General features: G+C 48.7%; 2 protein-coding genes across 7 annotated transcripts in view; one reads left to right on the top strand and one right to left on the bottom strand.

Annotated features, from left to right (window-relative positions):
* STRBP (spermatid perinuclear RNA binding protein) overlaps positions 1-12,419 on the top strand; it is a 94,976-nt gene extending 82,557 nt beyond the window's left edge. For 3 of the 5 annotated variants that reach the window (XM_087704575.1, XM_087704577.1, XM_087704576.1), the window contains exons 17-18: positions 499-552; positions 10,215-12,419. In XM_087704575.1, coding sequence (XP_087560701.1) covers positions 499-552; positions 10,215-10,309 — 149 coding nt within the window. In that variant the 3' untranslated portion in view covers positions 10,310-12,419. Of the gene's footprint in view, positions 1-498; positions 553-6,504; positions 7,100-10,214 lie in introns of those variants that run through there. The other 2 variants (XM_087704578.1, XM_087704580.1) reach the window with 1 other exon arrangement.
* A 7,351-nt stretch (positions 12,420-19,770) lies between these two features.
* The window catches only part of RABGAP1 (RAB GTPase activating protein 1), a 61,963-nt gene continuing 58,149 nt past the window's right edge, over positions 19,771-23,584 (bottom strand). For both annotated transcript variants that reach the window (XM_087704582.1, XM_087704581.1), the window contains 2 exons: positions 22,564-22,761; positions 19,771-20,419 (listed from right to left, as the gene is read on the bottom strand). In XM_087704582.1, coding sequence (XP_087560708.1) covers positions 20,297-20,419; positions 22,564-22,761 — 321 coding nt within the window. In that variant the 3' untranslated portion in view covers positions 19,771-20,296. The remainder of the gene's footprint in view (positions 20,420-22,563; positions 22,762-23,584) is intronic.

A 23,584-nucleotide genomic window follows, 5' to 3' on the forward strand; every position in this document is an offset into this window, starting at 1 on the left:
GAGGGCCGGAGCAGCCACAGAGAAGGCCCTCTGGGTGGTCGGCATTGGCCAGTGGATGGAATTCGGAGGAGGCCTAATCTGTGGGATCTAATCGGTCTATTGGAGGTAATTGGCAGCAGGCGGTCTCTCAAGTACCCAGGTCCAATACCATGAAGGGCTTTATAAGTGACGACTAGCGCCTTGAAGCGTATCCGAAGACCAATAGGCAGCCAGTGCAGCTTGCGGAGGATAGGTGTAACGTGGGTGTACCGAGGTGCGCCCACAATCGCTCGCGCGGCTGCATTCTGGACAAGCTGAAGTCTCCGAATGCTCTTCAAGGGCTGCCACATGTAGAGCACATTGCAGAATCCAGATTCTCCCATTTGCTGGTTGAAAGCGGGCTTGGATGCTGCTAGCGTCTTAAAATCTGACCGGTGGGCATCTCTGCCATGCCCCTTTGGCCATCCGTGCCCACCCGCGAGGACCTGTCACCGTTTCTTTTGTCTGCTTCCCTTGTAGGGTATGCGGCACCATACGGATACAACGCGGCAGCTGCCGCTGCGCCAGCTTACGGTACGTCTTTTCCTTGTCTACGTGTATCTCCCCATTCTCAGGCCAGATTTTTTTTTGGGGGGGGAGGCTGGGGGAGGAAAAGGGGGTCCTCTCTGGACGGCCATCAGCCAAGCTGCTCTTCTCGCTGTGGCTTGTTCCTCCTGGCTTGCTTCTGCCTGTCCGCGAAAGAGCTGCTTGCCCTAACTGCCTGCTCCCTCGTCCCCCCCGCGCCAGAACCGAGAGAACCGTCCCCTTCCTGAACGGCCATCTTGTGCTCCATTCAAAGCTGCTCAAAGGGCCAAATCTTCCTCCTCACTCCGAGTCATCCAGCTCACCGAGCATGACAATCCCTCTGAAGTGAACGCAAAAGATTCCTTCATTAGGAGCGCCAGCAGCCCCGGCAAAAAAGTTTCTCTCTCAGGCTAACACGTCCATCCGTTTGGAAGATGAATAGTTGTCTGCCACATCTATTCATCTCCACTCCCTGCCTTTGATCCCCAGACTTAGGGTGGGGCTTTGCTAGCAGTGGTGGCTCTTCCGTCCCGAGGACCATCCCATAGATTTCCATTGTTCTCCTCTCCTCTGCCTTCTGCGCATCCGCGCATCAGGCACTGGACTCAGCTGTTCCTCCTCTTCCTCATCAGCCATCTCCAGATCTGGGGGTTGTTGACTCTCCATCGGAGGGCTGACGGATGGCCCAGGCTCCGCCTCTCTGTCTCTCCCCCCTCCATTCCCTCTTCCCCCTCGGAGCTCTCAGGTTGTCCTGATGCTGATCCTGACTCCCACTCCGCCTCCTGCTCTGATTTGGCTCCCGGTGGGAGGGGGGCTGGCGGCCGACAGGCCATAACGCTTGGCTTCTCTACCGCCTTCCCTCTGTGGTCCTCTTTTCTGATTTGCAAATGGCAAGGTCACCTCTTGGGGTCGGGTCCCGAGATACTGTAGGCTGCCCTTTGGCCCTCTAGTGCCCCCCCCCCCAATGGCTGGGTCTTCCATTGCATTTTCCATCGTCCCCTAATTTGTCTTGGGGCAGATGGGAATTGTTCAGCATCCTGCCTGCAGGGACACCAGATTGCCTGCAGGGACACCCGAAGGAGGGAGGGGCTGTTAGTTGCCGCTCGGCCTAATCCTGCGGGGCCCAGAGGCCCAGATTTTCCGCTACAAGACACTTAACTAGCTTTGCTCTTGTTTGAAGAGTCAAGTCAACCAACGTTTAAATTTGTAGAAGCCAATTCTCCTAACTCCGAATTCTCTTAAGAACTCCCCTACACTTCAGAGTTACGACCATGATTCAGCCCCCCCCCAAATTTCTCCCGCGGCGTGAAACATTTGTCGAATGAATTCTGCCCCCTTGGACGGCCTTGGCTTGCCACCGTTGTTAAGGGAATCAAGTCAGCAATGCTGTCGTGAGGTGGATCTGGCTTCCCCTGTGGCTTGCCAGAAGTGACCCTGCGACTGTCATAACTATGAGCCAGTTGCCAAGTTGATCAGGTGAGCACGGGGGAAATCGCGAAGAATGAAAAATGGCCATAAACCTGTTTCCAGGGACGTCACTTTGAAAGGGTCACTAAACAAACGAACGGTTGTAAGTCGAGGACTACTGTCCTGACTCCACCATTCTTGGAAAATCCAGACCAGGAGGCCTGCCCCCCTCTCCATCATTTTTCCTTCCCCAAGCCAGGGGAAGGAAAAATCTTGCTCCCAATAGGTGCTGCTAAGGCAGGGATGGTGAATCTTTTCGGCACCGTATCCGAACCAGAATGCACATGTGTGCCCGCCGGAGCACCAGAAACTTGGAAGACCAGTTGGGCAGTGCGCATGTGCATGCCAGCTAGCTTGTCTCCTAGTTTCCAGCATGAGCCTGTTTTTTTTGGCTGCTTTTCGGGCCGTTTTTCGAGCTATTTTCAGGCCATATTTTTCAACCTGAAAAACGCCCTGAAAGGGGCCTGAAAAACGCCGGGTTTTGGCCATTTGGGGGTGCCTTTTTCAGGCCTTTTTTCTGGTGCCCGTGAAGACCAGCTGGCAACAGAGGGCTCTGCCTGCCTCCCCTCCTCCAACACAGGTTCACCATCATAGTGCTAAGGTCTACGCTTCGCTCCCCAACCTCAACACATCTTCGACTGCAACCCTTCATTTCTTTAAAAAAAATCCTGACTTTGAATAATTCGGGGAGGGGAAAAAACAACAAACAAACAAACAGAAAAGAATTGGCTCTTTGATGACTTTGAATGTAGTTTTATGCAGCAAAGAGGAGAAACGCCTTTGGAGTCAGCCATGGCCACTGCCCTCTGCCTTGCATTAGGTGGCTGGATGCCTTGGTGGCTCCGTGGGAGACCGGGAGCTTCCCGTTATGTCTCCTCATGATTTCCTGGCCCACTTCCAGTCTGACTTTTGCAGAGGGTTGTGTCAGATTGATGCACGGAAGCACAACGGCGTTGCCGGATACTTGTGGAGGCGGCGCTCCGAATCTCCCTCTTCTTGGAAAGGAAGTGTTCTGACTTAGAGTTCCTGAGAAAGCATAAATCACAATCTTAGTCCCCAAACCCCTCTTTTATTTAGACGGCTGTGAATTATGGTCATTTACAGCCGGTAATGATTCACAGTCTGTGAAGAGTCCGACAGGTGTCTGCTCGAGTTGCCACTGTCTTTCAGGGGAATGTTGATAAAGACCCACCTTTATCTCCCTTGAAACGCTGCCAGAGACCTAATTGCCCATTAGTTTCGCAAGCGCCAAAGGCAGCACAGAGTCAAACAGAGCTTCTCAGAGCTTCAACCGACTAGACGAACTAATTGCTTCATGCACAAAGGCTAATGTCCATTTGCTCCTCTTTTATGTCTTACGGGAGGGGCCAATCATCTCCAAGCCTTACTCCCAAATCGCCCCTTTTGTCTTCAACTATTCTTGCCTTCTGGCAGCTCTGTGCATGCGCACACTGGGAACAGGCTCACACTGTTCTTCTGCCTCTGATGCAGAGTCCTCGTCCGAGCCTTCCCCAGACTCCAGGACTGGCCCATCTTCCTCCCCAACCTCCTCACTGTCCGACTCTGCTGCTAGATCTGCAGGCTGCTGGCGGACCACAACAGGGAGTTCATTAGTGCAGGGAGAGGCTGCTTTGCCCCCCGCAAACCTTAAACTCCAAATTCTATAGCAAACTGGTCACATTGCCCAGTTATCCTGGGTTGGATATGGCTCTAATCTTGGCAATTTCCCACAGGAAGAAATAAACACTGCAAAAAAAAACCCGTGTTTGGAGAGGAAGGATGGATTTTTTTAGGGGGCAGGCAGTTGAGTCACGGTTGACTCGTCCTTCCGTCCTTCCGAGGCAGTAAAATGAGGACCCAGATTGTTTGGGGGGGGGGGGCAAGAGGCTGACTCTATATAAACAGTTTAGAGAGGGATGGAAAGCACTGTATGTAAAAGGCCTAAATCAGGGGTGTCAAACTCAATCTGGCCCACGGGCTGGATTCAGCCCACGGAGTGCTTTGATCTGACCCTCTGGGCTGGCTTAGGGAATAGCAAAGGAGTGGCCCGCAGTGCCTCTGCTAGCAAAAATGGGGCATGGGGGATGTGTGAGTGCCCCCCCCCATGCCCCGTTTTTGGCCTAAATGGTTTCCTGTAGCATTCTGCCAGCCAAATGGGCCACAGGGGGCCACGTGCAGCCCCCCCCTCCCGGCGGCCTGTTTTCAGCCTGGACAGTCTCTTGCAGCACCGAGCACTGTTTTGGCCAGAAGAGTGCTGCAGGAGGCATCGTCCCGTCTCTCCCCCACTGGCTCACGGAGGACAACCCCAATGCGGATCCAGTCCGCGAAGAAATCCAGTTTGACATCCCTTGTCTACGTCCTATTGCTATTGCTAAAATATATTGAGCCAGTGGAGGTATGGACTTGGGAGAAAGTTTAACTCCAAGGACTTCACTGGCTGTTGAGAATTTTTCCTCGACCAGCCATTTATTCTGCCTTGCGAACAAGCTGGTGGTATTTGAGAAAATAATGGGAGTGTACAGTGCCCAATGTACAGTATGTACATGGGGGACGTGGTGGCTCAGTGGCTTACGATGCTGAGCTTGACGATCAGAAAGGTCGGCGGTTCGAATCCCCAGGGCCGCGTAATGGAGGGAGCTCCCGCGACTTGTCCCAGCTTCTGCCAACCTAGCAGTTCAAAAGCATGTAAAAAAATGCAAGTAGAAAAAATAGGAACCACCTTTGGTGGGAAGGTAACAGCATTTGGTGCACCTTTTGGCGTTGAGTCACGCTGGCCACATGACCACGGAGACGTCTCCGGACAGCGCTGTCCCTCCAGCTATGCCTTCAAGCCTCAGGAGTTTGGGGTATCCCCAACTTGTGCAAGATCAGGGGGAAAAAAACCTCAAAACGGCCAGAAGCCCAACTTTGGGGGGGTGGGAGGTTGACATGCAACTGTTTCTCTCTCCTGCTTCCCCGCCCCTACTAACTCAAGCGGTCCATGGCTGACTCCAACAGGCTTATGCAGAGAAAAGCTGCCCTCCTTTTCTGCATAAACATTTCTCACAGGTCCCTTCGTTGGTTTTGTTTCTGTCCTTTGGTTGGTTGGTTGCTTGGTTGTGGTGCTGAATTTTGAGGCCGCAGGGCTGCTCCTGATTTTGCCAAAGCCCTCCCTCCCCTCTTCTCTCTTCTCTGCCTGCGTGAAGCTGTTTGCATGTCGGAAAAAAAATGATGATAATAATTCACTCTTGACCATGTTGCTCCTTTTGAAAAAAAACAAAAACTGCTGTTGCTGCTTTCTGATTTCTAAAAAAAACCCGGACACGCTAGCGGGGGCGGTGAAACAATTCAGAGAGATCATCCGATAGGGAAGCAAACCTTCTCGTTTTGGTACTTAAAACCAAAGCCGAGCATCTCCCAAAGATTCTCGCGAGGCCACAAGAATTTTAAACAAACAAACAAAAAAATCTAGGCAAAGAAAGACCTTCAAAATACCCTGCCCTCCACATTCTCTAGGAAACTATTGGCCACGCTGGGTTGGACGTCGGGCTGTGGCGTATGGGTTTGCTTGTCCACAGCACAGGATAAGCCTGTCCTGACCTAAGCTTCCTGAGACAGTAAAAAAATCACATGCTTAATGCCAAAAACTCTGTTTATTTAAACGGCTGTGAATTATATTCATTCACTGCCCGTAATGATTCACAAAGAGTCTGTGAAAAGTCCAACAGAAGTCTGCCAAAGTCTTTCAGGGTAATGCTGATAAGCGCCCACCTTTATCTCCCTTGAAACGCTGCCAGAGACCTAATTGCCAACTAGTTCTGCAAGGCCAAATGGAGCACAGAATCAAACGGAGCTTCTCCGAGTTTGAACCAACCAGAATGAACAAAGTCGCTTCCTGCAAAGGCTCACCTCTGTTTGCTCCTCTTTTATGTCTTGTGGGAGGGGCCAATCTCCAAGCCTTACTCCCAAGTCGCCCTTTTTTTGTCTTAATTGTTCTTCCCTTCTGGAAGCTCTGCGCATGCGCACAGTTGGAACAGGCTCCCACTGTTCTTCTGCCTCACTGATGTCTGACTCTGAAGGCAACTGATAACTGGCATACGGCTCTGGCCCCCTCTCTGCCTCTGACACAGAGCCCTCGTCAGAGCCTTCCCCAGGCTCCAGGACTGGCCCAGGTTCCTCCCCAACCTCCTCAGTGTCCGAATCCACTGCCAGTCTGCAGGCCGCCAGCAGACCGCAACACAAACTTGGTGGGACGTGCCGAGTTCTTGAAATTAGTAGCCCTGTAGATCCCTTTCCCGACGAAAAGTCCGTTGGGAAGGAATGGGCCTCTTTGGTTTTTGGGAATGCTGGCGGAGGGGACTCACTTTGACCCACGCAGACACATCTGTCTTTTGATGTTCAGATGAATTAGGAGTCCAAATCCATTTCCTTTCCTCCTTCTTCTTCTCCTTCTAGCTTACCTTTTTCGGATACTTAGATTTATCCAAGTTTTTTTCCGGTTTCTTCCTTCCGTAGGTCTACCCAAGAGAATGCTCCTGTTGCCAGTTATGAAATTCCCAACTTTTCCAATGCCCCATTATTCGTTCTTTTAGCCTTCGGCTGACTCCAACCCTCTCTTGACCGGCTTCCATAAACCCAAGACAGGATGTTAGAAGGAAATGAGATAACAGGACACACAGCTAGCCTACCTACCTTTTAATCCTGGTTTTCTTGGAAACACAAACACACTTGAGCAAAAAGCATTTGTAAAAAAAAAAAAAATCCATCTTTTTCCAACTTTTTTTAAAATTTTTATTTTATTTTAACGAAATGCAAACTTAGTTCTCTCTTAAAAACTTGAAGAAGGAAAAAAAAAACCAACATACATGAAACTATGGTCTGTGAAAATGGTTACCTCATTTTTTTTCTTCCCCTTCACCTCCAAATATATATATATATATATACATACATACATATCTCAACCTTCTGTGATAGGGAAGAAACTTTAGATGCTTTGTTTTTAACTGAACGGAATTCCGAATTATGTAAAACCTTAAAACTTGTGAAGGATGTATAGACTATAAAAAAAAACTGATCACAAAATAAAACCAGTTTTTGTTGTAATAGAGAAGTTTTTTTTTTTTTTTGCCTGTTTCCTAATACCAACCCCTTGGGACCAAACTTTATAATTTTAGGATTATGGGATGCAGTTGCGTTTTTGGCTCAGGATTTATTTTTTTTAAAAGAAACTGACATGCCAATAAATTACTACTCAAGAAACGAAAGGAAGCTAGAGGGCTAGTTTTATAATCATGGAAGTTTGTCTTAAAGTTAGCAGGGCAATAAGGGCTTTGCGGAGGCCTCTCCTAGGGACACCTGCCTCCAAATCAAGAATGATCCTCCATGGCTTTCTTTGCACATATCTGGGATAGGAGCCACCATGGCACAAGGAGTTCGAGTCAGAGGTGGTATTCAGTCGGTTCGGAACGGTTCACACGAATCGGTTTGTGAAAATTGAAATTGCTGGTGGGCTCACCCCAGCTCTAATGCCATCCTATTTAGGCATGTTTTCAAGCTGCACACTTGCGTGCAAACCACAATCAAAGCACATCACATTTGCCAACCGGTAGGGAAAGTAAGTGAATATACCACCCCTGGTTAGAGGGCGGTACTGCAGGCTACTTCTGCTGACTGCTGGCTGCCTGCAATTTGGCAGTTCGAATCTCACCAGGTTTGACTCAGCCTTCCATCCTTCCGAAGTGGGTAAAATGAGGACCCAGATTGTGGATAGTCTGACTGTGTAAACCGCTTAGAGAGGGCTACAAAAGCACTATGAAGCAGTATATAAGTCTTAAGTGTTACTGCTGTAAGTAGGACTGCCTACCTGTCTTCTCCACCTGGCCATCCGTACCTGTGGCTTTCTCCTAAGTCCTTGGGAATCGGGAGTTTTTAGGTTGGATTCTCCCAAGCAGCAGGGTTGCCCTCCCCCCCTTCCGTTCCGATTTCTTTTGATTTGGAACCAAAAAAGGGGCTTGGAATTTGTCAAGGGTTCATTTGTTCCCAAATTTTTGAAAGCTGCTTTGCGCTAAGCCAGCCAGAATATTCAGGGAAATCGGTTGCAGAGATCAAAGGCGCCTCCAGGCCATTAGCGGATATCATCATGTAACGCAGGGATTCAAAAGGAAATTAGATCTTTTTGTTCCAAAGCTGTTAAAAGAAACCCACCTCCAGTAAATCAGAATGGTTCTTGTGGCCTCTTTTGAATAGCCCGTCGATGCGTTTCTCCCCATCCGCCAGGGCTTAAAATGAGAAATTATGATCATTCCTCTTCTCGGCAGCCTTGCTCAATTCTCAGAATCTGAAGCAGCAACAGCCCCCATGAAAAAAACTCGCTATTTTAATTGTCTGGTGTTGTACAGCACTGCTGTGAATAGTTCAGTGTTTCAGCCATAGGCCGGTATCGTGCCTCCTCCTTCAATTTCTGTACCCCCAAAAAATGCTTGCTGTTCACGCGGCGGGGCACCCCGGCAGGCACATCTTTTACCTCCTTCCCAGGGCTGTGCCGAGGGGAGCCCTCCCGAAATTAGGAGCCGTGAACGAGGAAAGGACAGTTGGTTTATTAAGGCATCACCTCCCCGCTCAACGCAAGCAACCTGTTGCTCTTTTCAAAAGTTGCCCCACCTGTGGTTCTCCCCTTTCAAAGCACGTTGACCCTCCGAGGATGCGGTGGACAAGACTTTCTGGGCTGGGTAGGTTGGTGGGAAAACGGGGAGCGCTGGGGGGGATGGATGGATGGAGAGGAACGGTCCGTTCGCGGCGCGAGTCGATCTCCCTTGACGATGGAGAACCTCAGAGCCGAAAGCAAAGAACCACAGCTGGTTTTGGAAAGGAGAGAAAGGAAGACGCAGCCCAGGCTGCCGTTGATGGCTGTGCTTTTTTGGAATGTGCTCCTCCATTTATTGTCCTCGTCCTTCTTGGTGGTGTAGTTCCTTCTCGCTTGCCGTTCGGGGTGGTGATGCTTTAATCCAACCTGGGAAAACCTCTTGTTTCTTCCTTCCGAAGGGGGCGGTGGAAGACGGGGGTGGGTAGAGGCCCTAAACCCTCCTCGGGGTGTCGTCTTTTCCACGGGAGAAACAGCTTTGGTTAAAACACGGACTGCCTGCTGGCCTATGGATGAAAAAGGCGCCATCGTGGGGCTTGGAAAAAAAAGCATGGCGATCGATCAAGAGGATCCCCCAGATCAATTCGTTCCCTGCAATTGGCGGCCGGATCGATTCCCGGAGGGGTTGGCCGTTCTGCAAAGGCCACCAAATTCTTCCTGCCCATCTTTTATAAAAGCATAAAGTTCTGGAGAAGTTGCTTCCTAGAGTGGTCCTCTCCTGAGCAGCCAGGGCCTGTCTCGAGCGCTCTGCTTTTTCCAACACAATGGCCGTCATTTCCAATAATTGATATGAAGTCATTTTTCCCCGTCCCTCCTCTCCATTTTTTTTTATTTTTATTTATATTTATTTATTTGATCATGTTGGGAGTTTACTAACCACGTCGTAACTTTTTTGCCCTGTTGCTGCATATTTTACATTTCTCTGCTTTACTGGGGGGGACCCCATTCCTCAGTTACCTTAGTTGTGGTTTGTGTGTGTTTGTGTGTGTGCGGTATTTGAGATCCAGAACAATATTTGCCTAGAAAGATAAGAAGATGGCGAGGGCATTTTGGAAGTGGCTAGACCTACATTAGGCTCAGTGGATAACATGTTGAGCTTGTCGATCAGAAAGGTCGGCAGTTCAGCTGTTCAAATCCCTAGCGCCGCATAACAGAGTGAGCTCCCATGACTTGTCCCAGCTTCTGCCAACCTAGCAGTTCGAAAGCAGGTTAAAAAATGCAAGTAGCAAAATAGGAACCACTTTTGGTGGGAAGGGAACAGCGTTCCGTGCGCTTTTGGCGTTGAGTCATGCCGGCCACATGACCACGGAGACGTCTTCAGACAGCGCTGACTCTGAAATGGAGATGAGCACCGCCCCCTAGAGTCGAGAACAGCTAGCACAGATGTGCGAGGGGGACCTTTACCCTTACGATTACCTTAGAACTACATTTCCCACGCACCCTGTTGCAATGGAAACTCCACCCACAGCTGGAAAGAGCAGAGAAATTGAAGGAGTGCTGCCCTGTTTTTTAAAAATAAAATTAACCTTCCTTTTTTCTTCTCCCCCCCTCCCTTTTCTTGCCTCTGCTCTTTCCTGTGCTGTAGGTGGCTGTTTCATTGACAGTCCTTACTGCCAACCACTTGACGTGACGCCTTTTATAATTCACTTGGGGCCTCAGGAATTCTTCTCTGACTTCTAAAAGCAAAGTGAGACTGCCCAGCTCCAAAGGTGCTTTTTCCCACCCGTGAATTTTCAAAGCAAGAGCTAACGGAGACTCACTCGGAGGGAGGGAAGGGGCAGTTTGTATCGAATATTTTAAAATCCTCGGACTTCCTCCAGCACCCCAAAAGCAATAGGCCACCTCCCCCTGCCCCCCACCCTCCCCCCAATCCTGGCTCTTGAAAACCACAGCAATAGTTGTATGATAGAGGGGCGTCTTCCGTCGGCCTCCTTTTTATGCTTTACACTATGGATCAGGTCTTGGTTCAGCAGTAAGCCTCCCATCCTGTTGAATCTAGCTAGCTCAGGGGTCAGCAACCCACCGCTCTGGAGCTGCATGTGGCTCTTTCATCCCTCTGCTGCCGCTCCCTGTCGCTGGTCGGCTCCATAATTGATAGGGCTTTCAGTTAGGACAGGCAGAGGAAAAAGGATGCCACACTAGGAGACTCTATGGTGGGGGAACCAGACTGCTAGTCAGCTCCGGAATTGAAGGGGGGGCTTCTGTTTAGGACCTTTGTGGCTCTTTTGAGTGTTTAACCCTTGAGCTAGCTAAATGCCCCTATGAGCTCAGAAGGACACAAGTGGATGTTTCGGAGGCACATGGGATGTTTTGGAGAGGATCCGCAATAACCTCAACATTCCTGGCTGGTGGAAACTAGCTTGAACAGAGCGCCTTCTGTGACTTGAATTGCCCGAAGGAGCAAATCTCCGTGAGATGGGCTATTTTGAGCGATCATCATTCGATGACGTCCACCCGGGAGATGGACTTAGGAAGCCCCAATTGTCCGAGAAAAGGTGAGGTGAGGATTTTGCCAGAAAGACGAGACAACCCGGAGCTCGTACCGACTTTGCAAAAGGGCGGTGGGCTTGGGGAACCAGGAGGGTTGTAGCAAGAAGGTAGGGAGGGCGAATCAAGAAGGTGGAAGTCCTTGTGATGGGCTCCTTTTGTTGACTCTGTGGGAGACGGTGCCCCTGGATTGTGCCTTCACTACCAAAAGTCGGGTAAACTTCTACCCGTGATTGTTTTTGAAGCAATTGTGTTTTCCATGCCCCTGGAGACATTTGTGTGTAAAATAAGCCAGAAGGTAGAAGTCACGGAGAATGGAAAGGGTGAGCAGCTAAGCACTAGAGATCTCTTTCTGTTCCTGCATTTTTGCTATCTTGCAACCTCTTCTTCATACTTAATGCCAGTTTTTGTTTTTTCCCCTCTGTGTCCTTCTCAATGAAATGTGATGTAAATATTTACGGGGACATGCTTCATTCTGCAAAGGCTTTCTCAGATTTTCTTTTCTGTGGGGGTGGGTGGGGAGGAGAATATATTTATTTATTGGGATAAAAGACCAAAGGGAGTTGTATCTTGACTTTCCAACTGTTTTATTAGCAAGTCTTAACAGGGATATCGGGGCAGGGATGTTCTTTATGTGATTTAAAATGCAGAAGTTAGTGGTGGGAATGTCTTCTTGAGTTAGGATAGGACTAAGTTGTCTGAGTAGCATCCAGGACTGGTTTTTCCAGAGTTGGGTGCTTCTGTAGGCGAGCTACCTGAATTCTCAGCCATCAAGAGAAAAGGTTTTGGAGATTTGGACCAGGGAGTCAAGTTTGCATGAGTTGGTCCAGCGTCTACCATGTTTCCCCGAAAATAAGACAGGGTCTTATTTTATTTTGACCCCCGAAATAAGCCGATGGCCTTATTTTCGGGGAGGTCTTATTATTTTTGAGGTCCAAGAGGCAGCGAGCGTGGTCACCGCATGGCTGCTGCTGTGTTGCAACATTTTCGGGGCGGGCTTATTTTTTTGGGAGGGCTTATTTTAGCACATGCGCTCAAAAGTCCGATTGGGCTTATTATCCAGGGAGGGCTTATTTTCGGGGACACAGGGTACTTCTTGGTCCAAGTTGAGGTGCCGCCTTTGGCTAATGGAAGCGAAGGTGGGAGGGAGAAGAGGTTGGTGACGCCATCCGTGGTCCCTGCTGTCCAGTTTGACACCAACACGTTAGCGTGAAGAACAGAAGAGGACAACCCATTCCTACATGCTTCCAACTGAGACCTTCATGTTTTCACAATCAACAATTAAAAATGGATCTCCCAACTATGACAGGCTGATCTTTTTCCTTTCTTTCAAAGCTCTACCTTAAAGCTTTCAAAAAAAATATCGGTGGACATCCAGCTGTAAATAGAACCAATTCCTTCTCGGGGCTGATTTGAAACCAATTCCTTCTCGGGGCTGATTGACAGGTAGCCGTTGAGAAAGAGCTGTGGGGAAAGAGTTTTTAATAACACGGAGAGAAGCCGGTGTCAGATTGGGGTTCAGGCTTAAAACTTGGAATCCAGAACAAAAAAGTGTGAGTTTCTAGTCATTCGGGGTATGTGTGTGTGTTGATGGATGGTTCATTAAGGAGGTCTAAAAATGGACCCATGGACACTGTCTTTTGGTAATGTCCGCAAGCAACATCTGTCCACATCTGCCTGAGAAGAAAGAACATCACTTGCTGTGGAAAACCACATGGTTCCCCCCCCCAATTTATCACTTGTTGCTTATATGTACACTGAAAGCTTATGCACTAAAGACAAAATCCTTCTGTGTCCAATTACACTTGGCCTGTCTATCATCCATCCATCCATCCATCCATCCATCTATCTATCATCTACCTACCTACCTACCTACCTACCTACCTACCTACCTACCTAAATGGCTATGTGTGTATGCTCCAGCCTCTGGAATGCCTCAAGCAATTTCGACCAAACCAGGGTACATACTATCTGGAAACAAATACTGTGGGGGTAAGACACCCCTAACACCTTTAGGTAGGTAGGTAGGTAGGTGTGTGTTCTGTTAAGATGCAGCCTGTTGTGCCTTAAAATGGCTTCTAGCATACTGTCGCAAAATCGTTTCTACCATACAGCACAGTGAAGTTGCCATGGTAACGGCTTCACAGCTGCCTCTGGTGAGGGGGGAAATCCAATATTAGAAATTACGTTTGGTTTGGGATTATTTTTGAGGACAAATGTACGGATTGGGATAAATAAATACCCAGGCAATGCTGAGTTATCTGCTATAAAGAATAAAGAATGAACTTATTGAAGGACTCCAGCTAGGGAGATGCTTTCTTTTTTCGTGGCCTACAGAGGGTGAAGCTTGTTCTTTTTTTAAAAAAAAAATTATTTTGAAAACAAACATACAAATCCTCCTTCTTTACATACTGTAGAAAGTGTATCAGTTGGTTACAAAAGGCTTTTGTGCATCTCTTCCACCGTCATCAAATATAATTCATATTAATTCTAATTTCTTAACTCGGGTATTTATTATATTACCACCATCATACCTCCACTTTTATTTGACTATGATTATTTAAACGTCCATCATAAAATATACCAAGATTTAATACATAACCACATACTGGCATTTCATTTACTTATTTATAAAATCCTCCATTAACATTAAATCCTCATATCCTGTCCTAGCTAAACATCCATAATATTTAATACCAAAATTTTCTAATCCTCCATGTATATAATTTATTATCATTATCCTTTATTTAACTATATTGTATATCATAACATTTCCCCCATATTAGTTAAAACTTAGCTGTGTCTAATTTTAAAACTTGTGGACTTCAGCTCCAGGAATTGGTTAAATTTGCCTCTTAAAGTTGGCAAGGTTGGACACCCCTGGTTTAGGAGGAAATGAAGAAGGCTGCTTCGTTTCCCAAAAAAATGTCTTCCCCGCATCCATCCATTCCTGGAGCATCTTTTCCCCCCAAAAGAGCCATGCTGCAATCTTGGCTCAAATGCTTTGCTTGAAAAGTGGCCCAGATGTGAGACTCGTCAAAATGTCTTTTATTTCCTCCAACACGTTATGCTCAAAAGCCCATTTTCCTTTCTCAGTTACTGGGAAAGTGAGGGGGGGGGAAGGCTGCCGTTTCCCGCTGCCCTGCTTCCCTTCCCCCTCCCTCTATAAAACAACAAAGAGGGGAGAAATATGTTTTTGCTTTTCAGAGTCCCGAGTTGGAAAATAAAAAGAGGAATGAGGCAGGGGGCTTGCCATTCTTGTTGGGGGGCAGGGGGGCAAGTGAGAACAACAGCGTGGCCAATCTCAAAAAAACAAATTTGTTTCAAATGGAAAACCATTTAAATAGGAGCCAGCCGTGTGCAGCAGCTGCCAAAAAAGCCAACACAGTTCTAGGCTGCATCAGCAGAGGGACGGAATCAAGATCACGTGAAAGGTTGATACCACTTTATAATGCCACACTTGGAATACTGCATCCAGTTTTGGTTGCCACGATGTAAAAAAGATGTGGAGATTCTGGAAAGAGTGCAGAGAAGAGCAACAAAGATGATTAGGGGACTGGAGGATAAAACACATGAAGAACGGATGACGGAACTGGGTATGTCTAGTTAAATGGGAAGAAGGACTAGGGGAGACATGATGGCAGTCTTCCAATATCTCAGGTGCTGTCCCAAAGAAGAGGGAGTCAAGCTATTCTCCAGAGCATCTGAATGCAAGACGAGAAACAATGGATGGAATCTAATTGAGAGAAGCGACATAGAACTAAGGAGAAATTTCCTGGCAGAACAATTAATCAATTATTGCCTCCAGAAGTTGTGAATGCTCCAACACTGGAGGTTTGTAAGAATATGCTGGATATCCATTTGTCTGAAGTGGTGTAGGGTTTCCTGCCTAGGCGGCGGGGGGCGGGGGTTGGACTAGAAGACCTCCAAGGTCCCTCCCAATGCTATTATTCTATTCTAAATACCTGGCAATTTGCACCTTTCCTGGGTAAGTAGATAAGCTGCAAAGGGATTGTATAGAAATTGTGCAGAAGGCTGGTGGAAGAGTGTGTTTTTAAGACCACCACCACCACAATAGAATAGAGGAGCTGGGGCCTATGGAAAAAGAACCCTTCCCTCATTCTGAAGTTACGGAAGCTCCATGCAGAAAGAGGAAACGCCTGGTGAATTTAGAGTGGGAGGGTTAGGGGAGACAGTGAAATTACGATGCATTTCCACTTGAGAGCAGGTTTGCACCAGGATCCCTGAAAATTCCATACCCCCTCGGTCCTGTTTTAGGGAGGAGGGGGCTGTGAGGTCAGAGTGTTGCATGACCCTCCCGTTGTGGTTTGGGGGTGGGGGTGGTGGAAAACTTAACCTGCCTTGAAATCCTCCGTACTAGGCTTAAAACCCGGAGCTGATTTTTGACAGCTGTTTCTTGCATCTGGTGCGGTTACGCTAGAATCCCACTTTTTCCCAGTGAATTCCAGAGTGCTGACAATTTTCCCATGATTGATGGCCCCAGCAGGCAGAAACGTGTAAGAGGAGTAGTAACCATCGTGTTGTATTAAGCATCTGTATGCTATTAAAGGGGACGCGGTGGCTCGGAGGCTTAAGACTCAGCTTATCGATCGAAAAGTTTGGCAGTTGGGCGGTTCAAATCCTGAGCCCTGTGTAATGGAGTGAGCTCCCATTACTTCTCCCAGCTTTTGCCAACCGAGCAGTTCTAAAGCACGTAAAAGTGCAAGTAGAAAAACAGGAACCACCTTTGGTGGGAAGAGAACAGTGTTCCGAGCGCCTTCGGTGTTGAGTCATGCTGGCCACATGACCACGGAGACGTCTTCGGACAGCGTTGGCTCTCCGGCTTTGAAATTGAGATGAGCACCGCCCCCTAGAGTCGGGAACGACTAGCACATATGTGTGAGGGGAACCTTTACCTTTATTAAAAAGGTATTAAAAAGAAGTGCTGTTAATGCAGTTTTGTTAATCAAATCAGTGTTGTTGATTTCTCTTGCATGTTTGGTTTGCTAATATCCTGTCTTTGGAATCCCCACCCCCACCCCACCCCGGCTGAATGCCAGGCAAAGGAAGGGCTTGGGACTCCGTGAGAAACTGTTCTGAGCTAGGCTTCCCCAAAAAGCACAAAGGAGATTTCTGGTCCTGGCAAAACCCCTTTTGTTAAACAAATGCAAATTCCTCTCATTCACATTCAGCCAAGGCCTGGCAAAGAGTCTTTCAAAGGAGTATTTATGACCACCAACCTTATCTATCTTGGAAAGCTGCCATGTAAATATTTTTCCAAATGAGGAGCTGTGCAGGGAAAGGCTGAGCACAGAGTCTCCCGAGATTCACGGACAGATCTTCACACTCCTGAATTTATTGAACAGAACGAATGAATGGTTTCCTGCAAAAGCCCACTCCTCTTTGGCTCCTCTTTATTCCCTATGGGAGGGGCCATTCACCGTCCACCTGTGCCTTTACTCCCGAGTTGGCACTTGTTCCTTAAATGTTCCCTTCTCCAGGCCACTCTGTGCATGCGCACAATTGGGAACAGGCTCCAGCTGTTCTTCTGCCCCACTGATCTCTGACGGCAGCTGATCACTGTCGGATGGCCCTGGCCCCCTCTATGCCTCTGACAAAGAGCCCTCATCAGAGCCTCCCACAGACTCCAGGACTGGCTGAGGTTCCTCCCCAGCCTCCTCACTCTCTGAGTCTGCTACCAGCTCCGCTGGCGGGCCACAACAGGGACCTTGGAGGTCTTCTAGTCCAGCCCCCTGCTCAAGCAGGAGACCCAGCTCCCTGCCCCTTTGCTACTCTGGCAAAGGTCTTGTTCTCCCAGCTATTCCTGGATCACCTGTACTCCCCCCCCTCCAAAAAAGAAAGAACTATGTCAAGTTTTAACAGCCACTTGAGGCATGTGCTGGGCCCCCTCGGCTAAAGGCAGTGGGGTGCCTGGCCAACTGACGAGTGTTCTCACCCAGTTTGCCCCGACTGCATTTCCATTCACGTCAGTAATACTATTATTAAATTTGCAGATGATACAACAGTGGTGGGACTTCTTTCGGAGGGGGGGGGGATAATGAGTCTGCCTATTGAGATGAGGTGGATCGGCTGCTTTCATGGTGTGGACAACATAACGTGGTCCTTAATCCCAATAAGACCAAGGAGCGTTTATAGCGGACTACAGAAGGAATAGATCAGACACCCAGCCCTTGTTTAGCAATGGAGACCGAGTGGGGCAAGTGGACAGTTTTAAGAGAGAACCTGATCCGGGGATACTCACATTGCAGCCCTGGTCAAAAGGGCCCAGCAGAGATTATATGACCTGAGACTTCTCGGGAAACAACAACTGGATGGAAAACTGCTGGTGACCTTCGACCTCTGCACCAGAGAGAGTATTTTAACTTACTGCACCTGTGTCTGGTTTGCCAATTGCACAGGGACAGATAGGATGCGCTCCAGAGGGTCAACGTCATTGCCCAGAGGATCATGGGTTGCCCTCTCCCCTCTTTGGAAGAGCTTTAGAGCTCCCGCTGCCTTAAGAAAGTTCAAAACATCCTTAAAGATCCATCTCATCCTGGGCACCCTTTCTTTTTTTGAACTATTACCATCTGGCAGCCGGTACAGGATAATAAAAACCAGAACAAATAGGCTGAAAAACAGCTTCTATCCCAGGCCAGTAACTATGTTGAATTCTACCGTATAGGGCAATATGAATGCAATATCAGGGGTTTTCAATTTCAATTGTATAGAATGCGAAGGATGTGCATTTGTATTTCATTTTTATAGTTATAATGTACACTGAAGACGGCATTTAATTTCATTTTACGATGTGCAGTGACAATAAAACTAAACTAAACTAATAAAAACACGGACAAATAGGCTGAAAAACAGCTTCTATCCCAGGCCAGTAACTATATTGAATTCTACGGTCTAGTGCAATATGAATGCAATCTCAGGGGTTTTCAATTCAATTGTGTAGAATGCGAAGGATGTGTGTTTTGTGTTTTATTTTTATAGTTATAATGTACACATTTAATTTTGTACGAGGTGCAATGACAATAAAGTTAACTAACCTGCGATGGGCGTGCTGGTGGGGTCTTGTGGAAGAGCCAAGCACACAGGCACCATCTCTGCATGTAGATTTGACCCCTGGTACCTGCAACGGGGAGCGTGGTCCCCAACATCCGGAGAGCTGCTGGCTTCACCCCCGTGAACGCAGATCCTTCCTCTTAACTCAAGGGAAGGCGGCCTCCTACCGTTTTCTCGGGGGAGGGAAGGCTGTGCGTGTGAAATAAAAACCACCAGAGGTAACGATACCGTTTTACTAAGTTTATAGATCAATCCAAAATGCTACACACGGCAACTATTCTACCACAAGGTCCACACTTTTTTGTGTTTTTTTTTATTATCAATGGAGTTACAGTAATATTGTAAGGTTTTGTTTTTCCCCCCCTCGTTATTATTAAACAAGAAAGATACTCATGTATACAGTTTAAGGGGGGGGGGAGAAATTGTGAATGCTGGGGGATGGGGGCGATGGCTTCACCTCTTATATCTCAGTTTGCGTCAGCTAGCATTAAGGGTCTGGTCGAAGAGGAAGGGGAAAAAGAACTCGGAAATAAAAATCGTCTTTATATACAAAAACAGTGCCTCTGAGGGGTTACCGGCTTACGCTCACACACACTGCACACAGTTAAGTTCATCATCTGATTAAACAAAAAAGAAAAAGCTATTTCAGCATAGGATAAATCAGTATAAATAAAAAGGTGCTCAAAAAAAAGGGAAAAAAACTATTTCATTGTTCAGCTTTTCTGGTGTGAGATTTGGATGCTCCAACTTTCGGCGACTTTTGGACTTCAACTCCCAGAATTCCTCAGCCAAGAAATCCTGGGAGTTGGAAGCCCACAAGCCTTAAAACCTTCCCAAGGATGGAGAATTCTGCTCTAAAGCCTCCAGAAATCTTAAGTAGCGTTATTACCTACTTGTGTAGTTACAAAAACTAGGGAGTGTTAACGGCGAACCTGGCCCTCAACGAGTCAGGGCCCGAAAGTGAGTTTAGCAGCAGCAACAGTGGTCAAAAGGACCCGAAGCATCCTCTGTTTCCCGGGGCTGTTTGTATCTCCTCCCATCTATTTTCTGTCGGCGGGAAACTCGCCAATGGAGAGAAAAGCAAAATGGAAGCCAACGATTCTAGTGTCGAGAGCCAAGCGGCTGTTTCGCAGTGGATGAACCGGGGTCCCCAATCTGAACCGGCGGCAAAGGGGAGGAGACTTCCACACTTCCTCGACTTCCACTGAAGGGGAGCCCTAGAGCAAGCTCCGAGGATTGGGTTGCAAGCACACAAACACGAGCCGCCCGCCTGCGCGGGTATATAAAACGGACCCTGATATGGTGTTTGTTGAATCTCAGCTTTCGTTCTCCTGGGGGGGGGGGAGAGAGGAGGAGTTGCCTTAAGAGGCCCCCACCCCGCTGAGTTGCATAGAAGTTATTTCATGACGGAGAACTAAGCGCTGGACAGACAGACAGACAGAGAGAAAGAGACCGGGGGAGGGGGGAATGGGACACACACACACACGCACACAGATTCGGGAGTAGGGCATGTGAGTCCCGTTTTCCAAATGTTAAACCATGCAAGCCCCTACTTGGAGGGAGTTGGGAAACCTTTCTTTTCGCGAGAAGGGTCGAAACTTTTTTTTTTTGTTAAAAAGAGTGGCGGAGGGCATTGGGTGGGTTGGTGGCGGTTTTGGTTCTCCTTTTGTCCCTCTCGAGTGATGACATCTTTTTAAAAAGTTGTAGCTGTAAGAAGAGAACAAAAAACAAACAAAAAAGCACTCGTTTTGTAAACTCGGTTAAGTTAGAAGAAGGCGGTCAAATTTTCGTACCCAGCACCTGCGGAATGCAGCGGATCGCCGTTCTTCTGGGAAAAGAAAGGGGGGGGGGGAAGCATCTGTCTACAGCTACACTCCCCCTCCCCGGTTAAATAATCAGTAGTTTGAAGAACCCTCATCTTGTTACAAGCCGGCTTCGGTCTCCGGCCTGGGGGGGGGACCCCGCCGCCGTGCGGTGTGTTTCGGGAGTCCTATATACAATCTGGTCCTCTCGCCTGCAGGCAGCCAGCCAAGACAAGCTCTGGAAGGCAGAAGGTCTCTCAGGGGAGGCCCCGGGAGCACCCCCACCCGAGGTTGCTGTCCAGCTTCTTCAGCACGTCTCTTTGCCTTGGACGCCGGTCACTGTCTTTATAGAACTCAGCGTTCGGTTGAACCAGGTTTTGCGCGAGGCCTGCACCTCGTTCAGCGCCTGTCCCAGGTCGTGCTCCAGGTCCTGCAAGGGAACGAGAGTGGAGGGCATGAGCGCGGTGAGAAAAAGGAGTGAGGTGGGGGTGGTGGGGAACCTGACCTGCCCTGGTTCGTGAAATGGATCTGCTGATGGCATAGGAGATGCTTCCAGATCACCTGTTCAGTAAAAAGGTAAAGGTTTCCCCGCACATGCGTGCTAGTCGTTCCTGGCTCTAGGGGGCGGTGCTCATCTCCGTTTCAAAGCTGAACAGCCAGCGCTGTCCGAAGACGTTTCTGTGGTCATGTGGCCGGCATGACTAAATGCCCGTAGGTACACGGAACGCTATTCCCTTCCCACCAAAGGTGGTCCCTATTTTCCTACTTGCATTTTTTAACATGCTTTTGAACTGCTAGGTTGGCAGAAGCTGGGACGAGTCACGGGAGCTCACTCCGTTACGCGGCGCTAGGGATTCGAACCGCTGAACTGCTGACCTTTCTGGTCAACAAGCTCAGTGTCTTAGTCACTGAGCTACCTTGTCCCTGTTCAGTAAGGGAATTCATTTAGGTACTATATTTGTCGGACTATAAGGCTCATCGGGCTATAAGACACACCTAAATTAACAGAAGGAAAACAAGAAAAAAAAATAGTTTTTGTCCTCTGCTTCGCATTTTCGCCCTCCAGAAGCACTCTGCAGTGCTACGTGTGGCCCATTATAGCCAAAGCAAGCCCGTTTTCAGCAAAAAATGTGCCCGTTTTCAGCCTACAGAGTACTTCTGGGGGCCTGGAAGGGAGAAAATGCAATGTACAGAGGGCTTGGGAGCCTGGAAATGGGCTCGTTTTTGGCGAAAACGGGCCATCTGGAGCCCTGTAGAGTGCTTCTCGGGGCCTGGGAGGGCAACAACGCTATGCGCAGAGCCAGTGGTGGGATTCAAATAATTTAACAACCGGTTCTCCGCCCTAATGACCATCTGGGTAGGTGGGGCTCGGTGGTCATGTGACTGGGTGGGCATGGCCAACTTAAGGTCACTCAAGTCGATGGGTGCTTCGCCTTAGCTGTTACATCGGTTCTCTGAACTACTTATAAAGTTACCAACCGGTTTTCCCGAATAGGGGCGAACTGGCTGAATCCCACCACTGTGCGGAGTGTTCGGGAGGCCCAAAACACCTGTATTCAGTCTATAAGACACCTACATTTTCACCCACTATAACCGGGGGGGGGGAGGGGGAGCTGTGTCTTATATTCTGAAAAATATGGTAATTTTCATGCCACCCACCTTATAGGTGGTTTGAGGTTCATTTTATTTATATGCCGCCCTATTCCCAGTGGGACTCAGGGCAGCGCACAAACCCAAGGAGGGGGAAGGGAAACACAAAAACTACAACAAAAAATACAGGGCATTTAAAACAACCAACAGCCGCACAATTCGAGAGGGGAAGGGAACTCATCGACGCCAGGCCTGCCGACATAGCCAGGTTTTAACGGCTTTTCGGAAGGCCTGGAGAGAGGTGAGGGTCCGAATCTCTGCGGGGAGCTCGTTCCAAAGGGCCGGAGCCGCCACAGAGAAGGCCCTCCCCCGGGTAGTGGCCAGATGACGTTGGCTAGTAGGCAGAACCCGGAGGAGGCTTAATCTGTGTGATCTAATGGGTCTTTGGGAGGTAATTGGCTTAATAGCCTCAAAACTTTAGGAGGTGAGACCGCTGGGTAATTTGAAAGTGGTCGGGAGGGTAAGGGATTCGGAACCGCTTCTGGGTTTTGGAGTGTAAAAATGGAATTGCAGGCACCCAGGGGAATTTGCTACATCAGCTGCGGTGGCCTAAAGGTGGAGCTGTTGCCTCACAAACAGGTGATTGTGGGTTCGATCCTAGGTAGAGGCAGATCTCCTGCTTGGGCAGGGGGTTGGACTAGATGACCTGCAAGGCCCCTTTCAACTCTGCTAATCTGTTATTAATTCAGCCTGCGGGCACCCAGGAAGCCCGCTCTCCCCAAGATGGCGGGGGGGGGGGGAAGACTTCAAAAAGTCTTCCCCCTAAGTGTCCCATTCTGAGAAACTCCGAGCCTTCATTCTCAAAACTCCAACTAAGGAATTATGTCGGAAAAGAGCTGTGGCCCTCGCCTGTGTAAAGTTCACACAGAGGGCGGGGGTCAGGGGGGGGGAGAGAAGTTCTGGCTGAGGGTTAGCCCTCCTCACCTGGATTTTGCATTCAGCCTCCACCAATTGCAACTTGGTCTGGGCCAGTTCCAGCTCCATTTCTCGTAACTGGTTCTTCAGCACCTCCTTCTCCTCGTCGGTGTCTTCGTCGGAACCCTCCCTGGCCACACTGGCCACCTTCAAGCGGCCTTCTTTGTTGAAAAACTCCCGGCAGTGTTCGCAATCGTCGACTTTTTGCTACGGCCAAAGAACGGCGGATGTTGAGGGGGGAGAGGCTCCTTTTCTCTCTCCTCTCTTCTCTGCTCTCTCATTCTCTCTCTCATCTCTCCCCTTTCTCTCATTCCGTCTCTCCCACCCCTCCCTCTCTCTTCCCTCTCTTTTTTCTTTCTTTCTCTCTCCTGTCTCTCTCTCATTCTCTCTTCTCTCCCATCTCTCTTCTCTCTCCCCTCATTCTGTCTCTTCCACCCCTTCCTCTCTCTCTTCCCTCTCTCTTTTTTCTCTATCCTCTCATTCTCTATTATCTCTCCTCTTTCTCTTCTTTCTCCTTTTTGCTCACTCCTCTCTCCTTTCCCTTCTCTTTCTCTCCCACCTCTCTCCTTTCTCTCTCATTCTCTCCTCTCTCCCATCTCACCTCTTCTCTCTCCCCTTTCTCTCATTCTGTCTCTCCACCCCCTCTTTCTCTCTCTATTCTCTCCCCTCTTCTCTCTTTCTTCTCTCCCCCTCTCATTCTCTCTATTGTCTCACCTTTCTTCTCTCTCCTCTCGCTCTTCTCTATCCTTTCCCCTCTCTTTCTCTCTCCTCTCCCCCCGTTTCTCTCTCTCATTCTCTCTCTTCTCTCCCATCTCTCCTGTCTCCCCTCTGATTCTCTCTCTCCCCTCTTCTCTCCTTTCTTCTCTCTCTCCCCTCTTCTCTCCATTCCATCTCACTTCCCTCTCCTCTCTCTCTCTTCTCTCGTCTGCCCTCTAATTCTCCCTCCCTCTCTCTTCTCTCCCCTCTCTCTCATTCTCTCTCTCTCCCTTTAGCGAAGCAGAGACCAAGGGGGCCTTCCAGACAAACAGGA

Source organism: Thamnophis sirtalis, unplaced genomic scaffold (genome assembly GCF_051295495.1).
Source record: "Thamnophis sirtalis isolate CommonGarterSnake01/CBP01778 unplaced genomic scaffold, rThaSir2_p1.2 scaffold_2, whole genome shotgun sequence".
Lineage (NCBI taxonomy): Eukaryota > Metazoa > Chordata > Lepidosauria > Squamata > Natricidae > Thamnophis > Thamnophis sirtalis.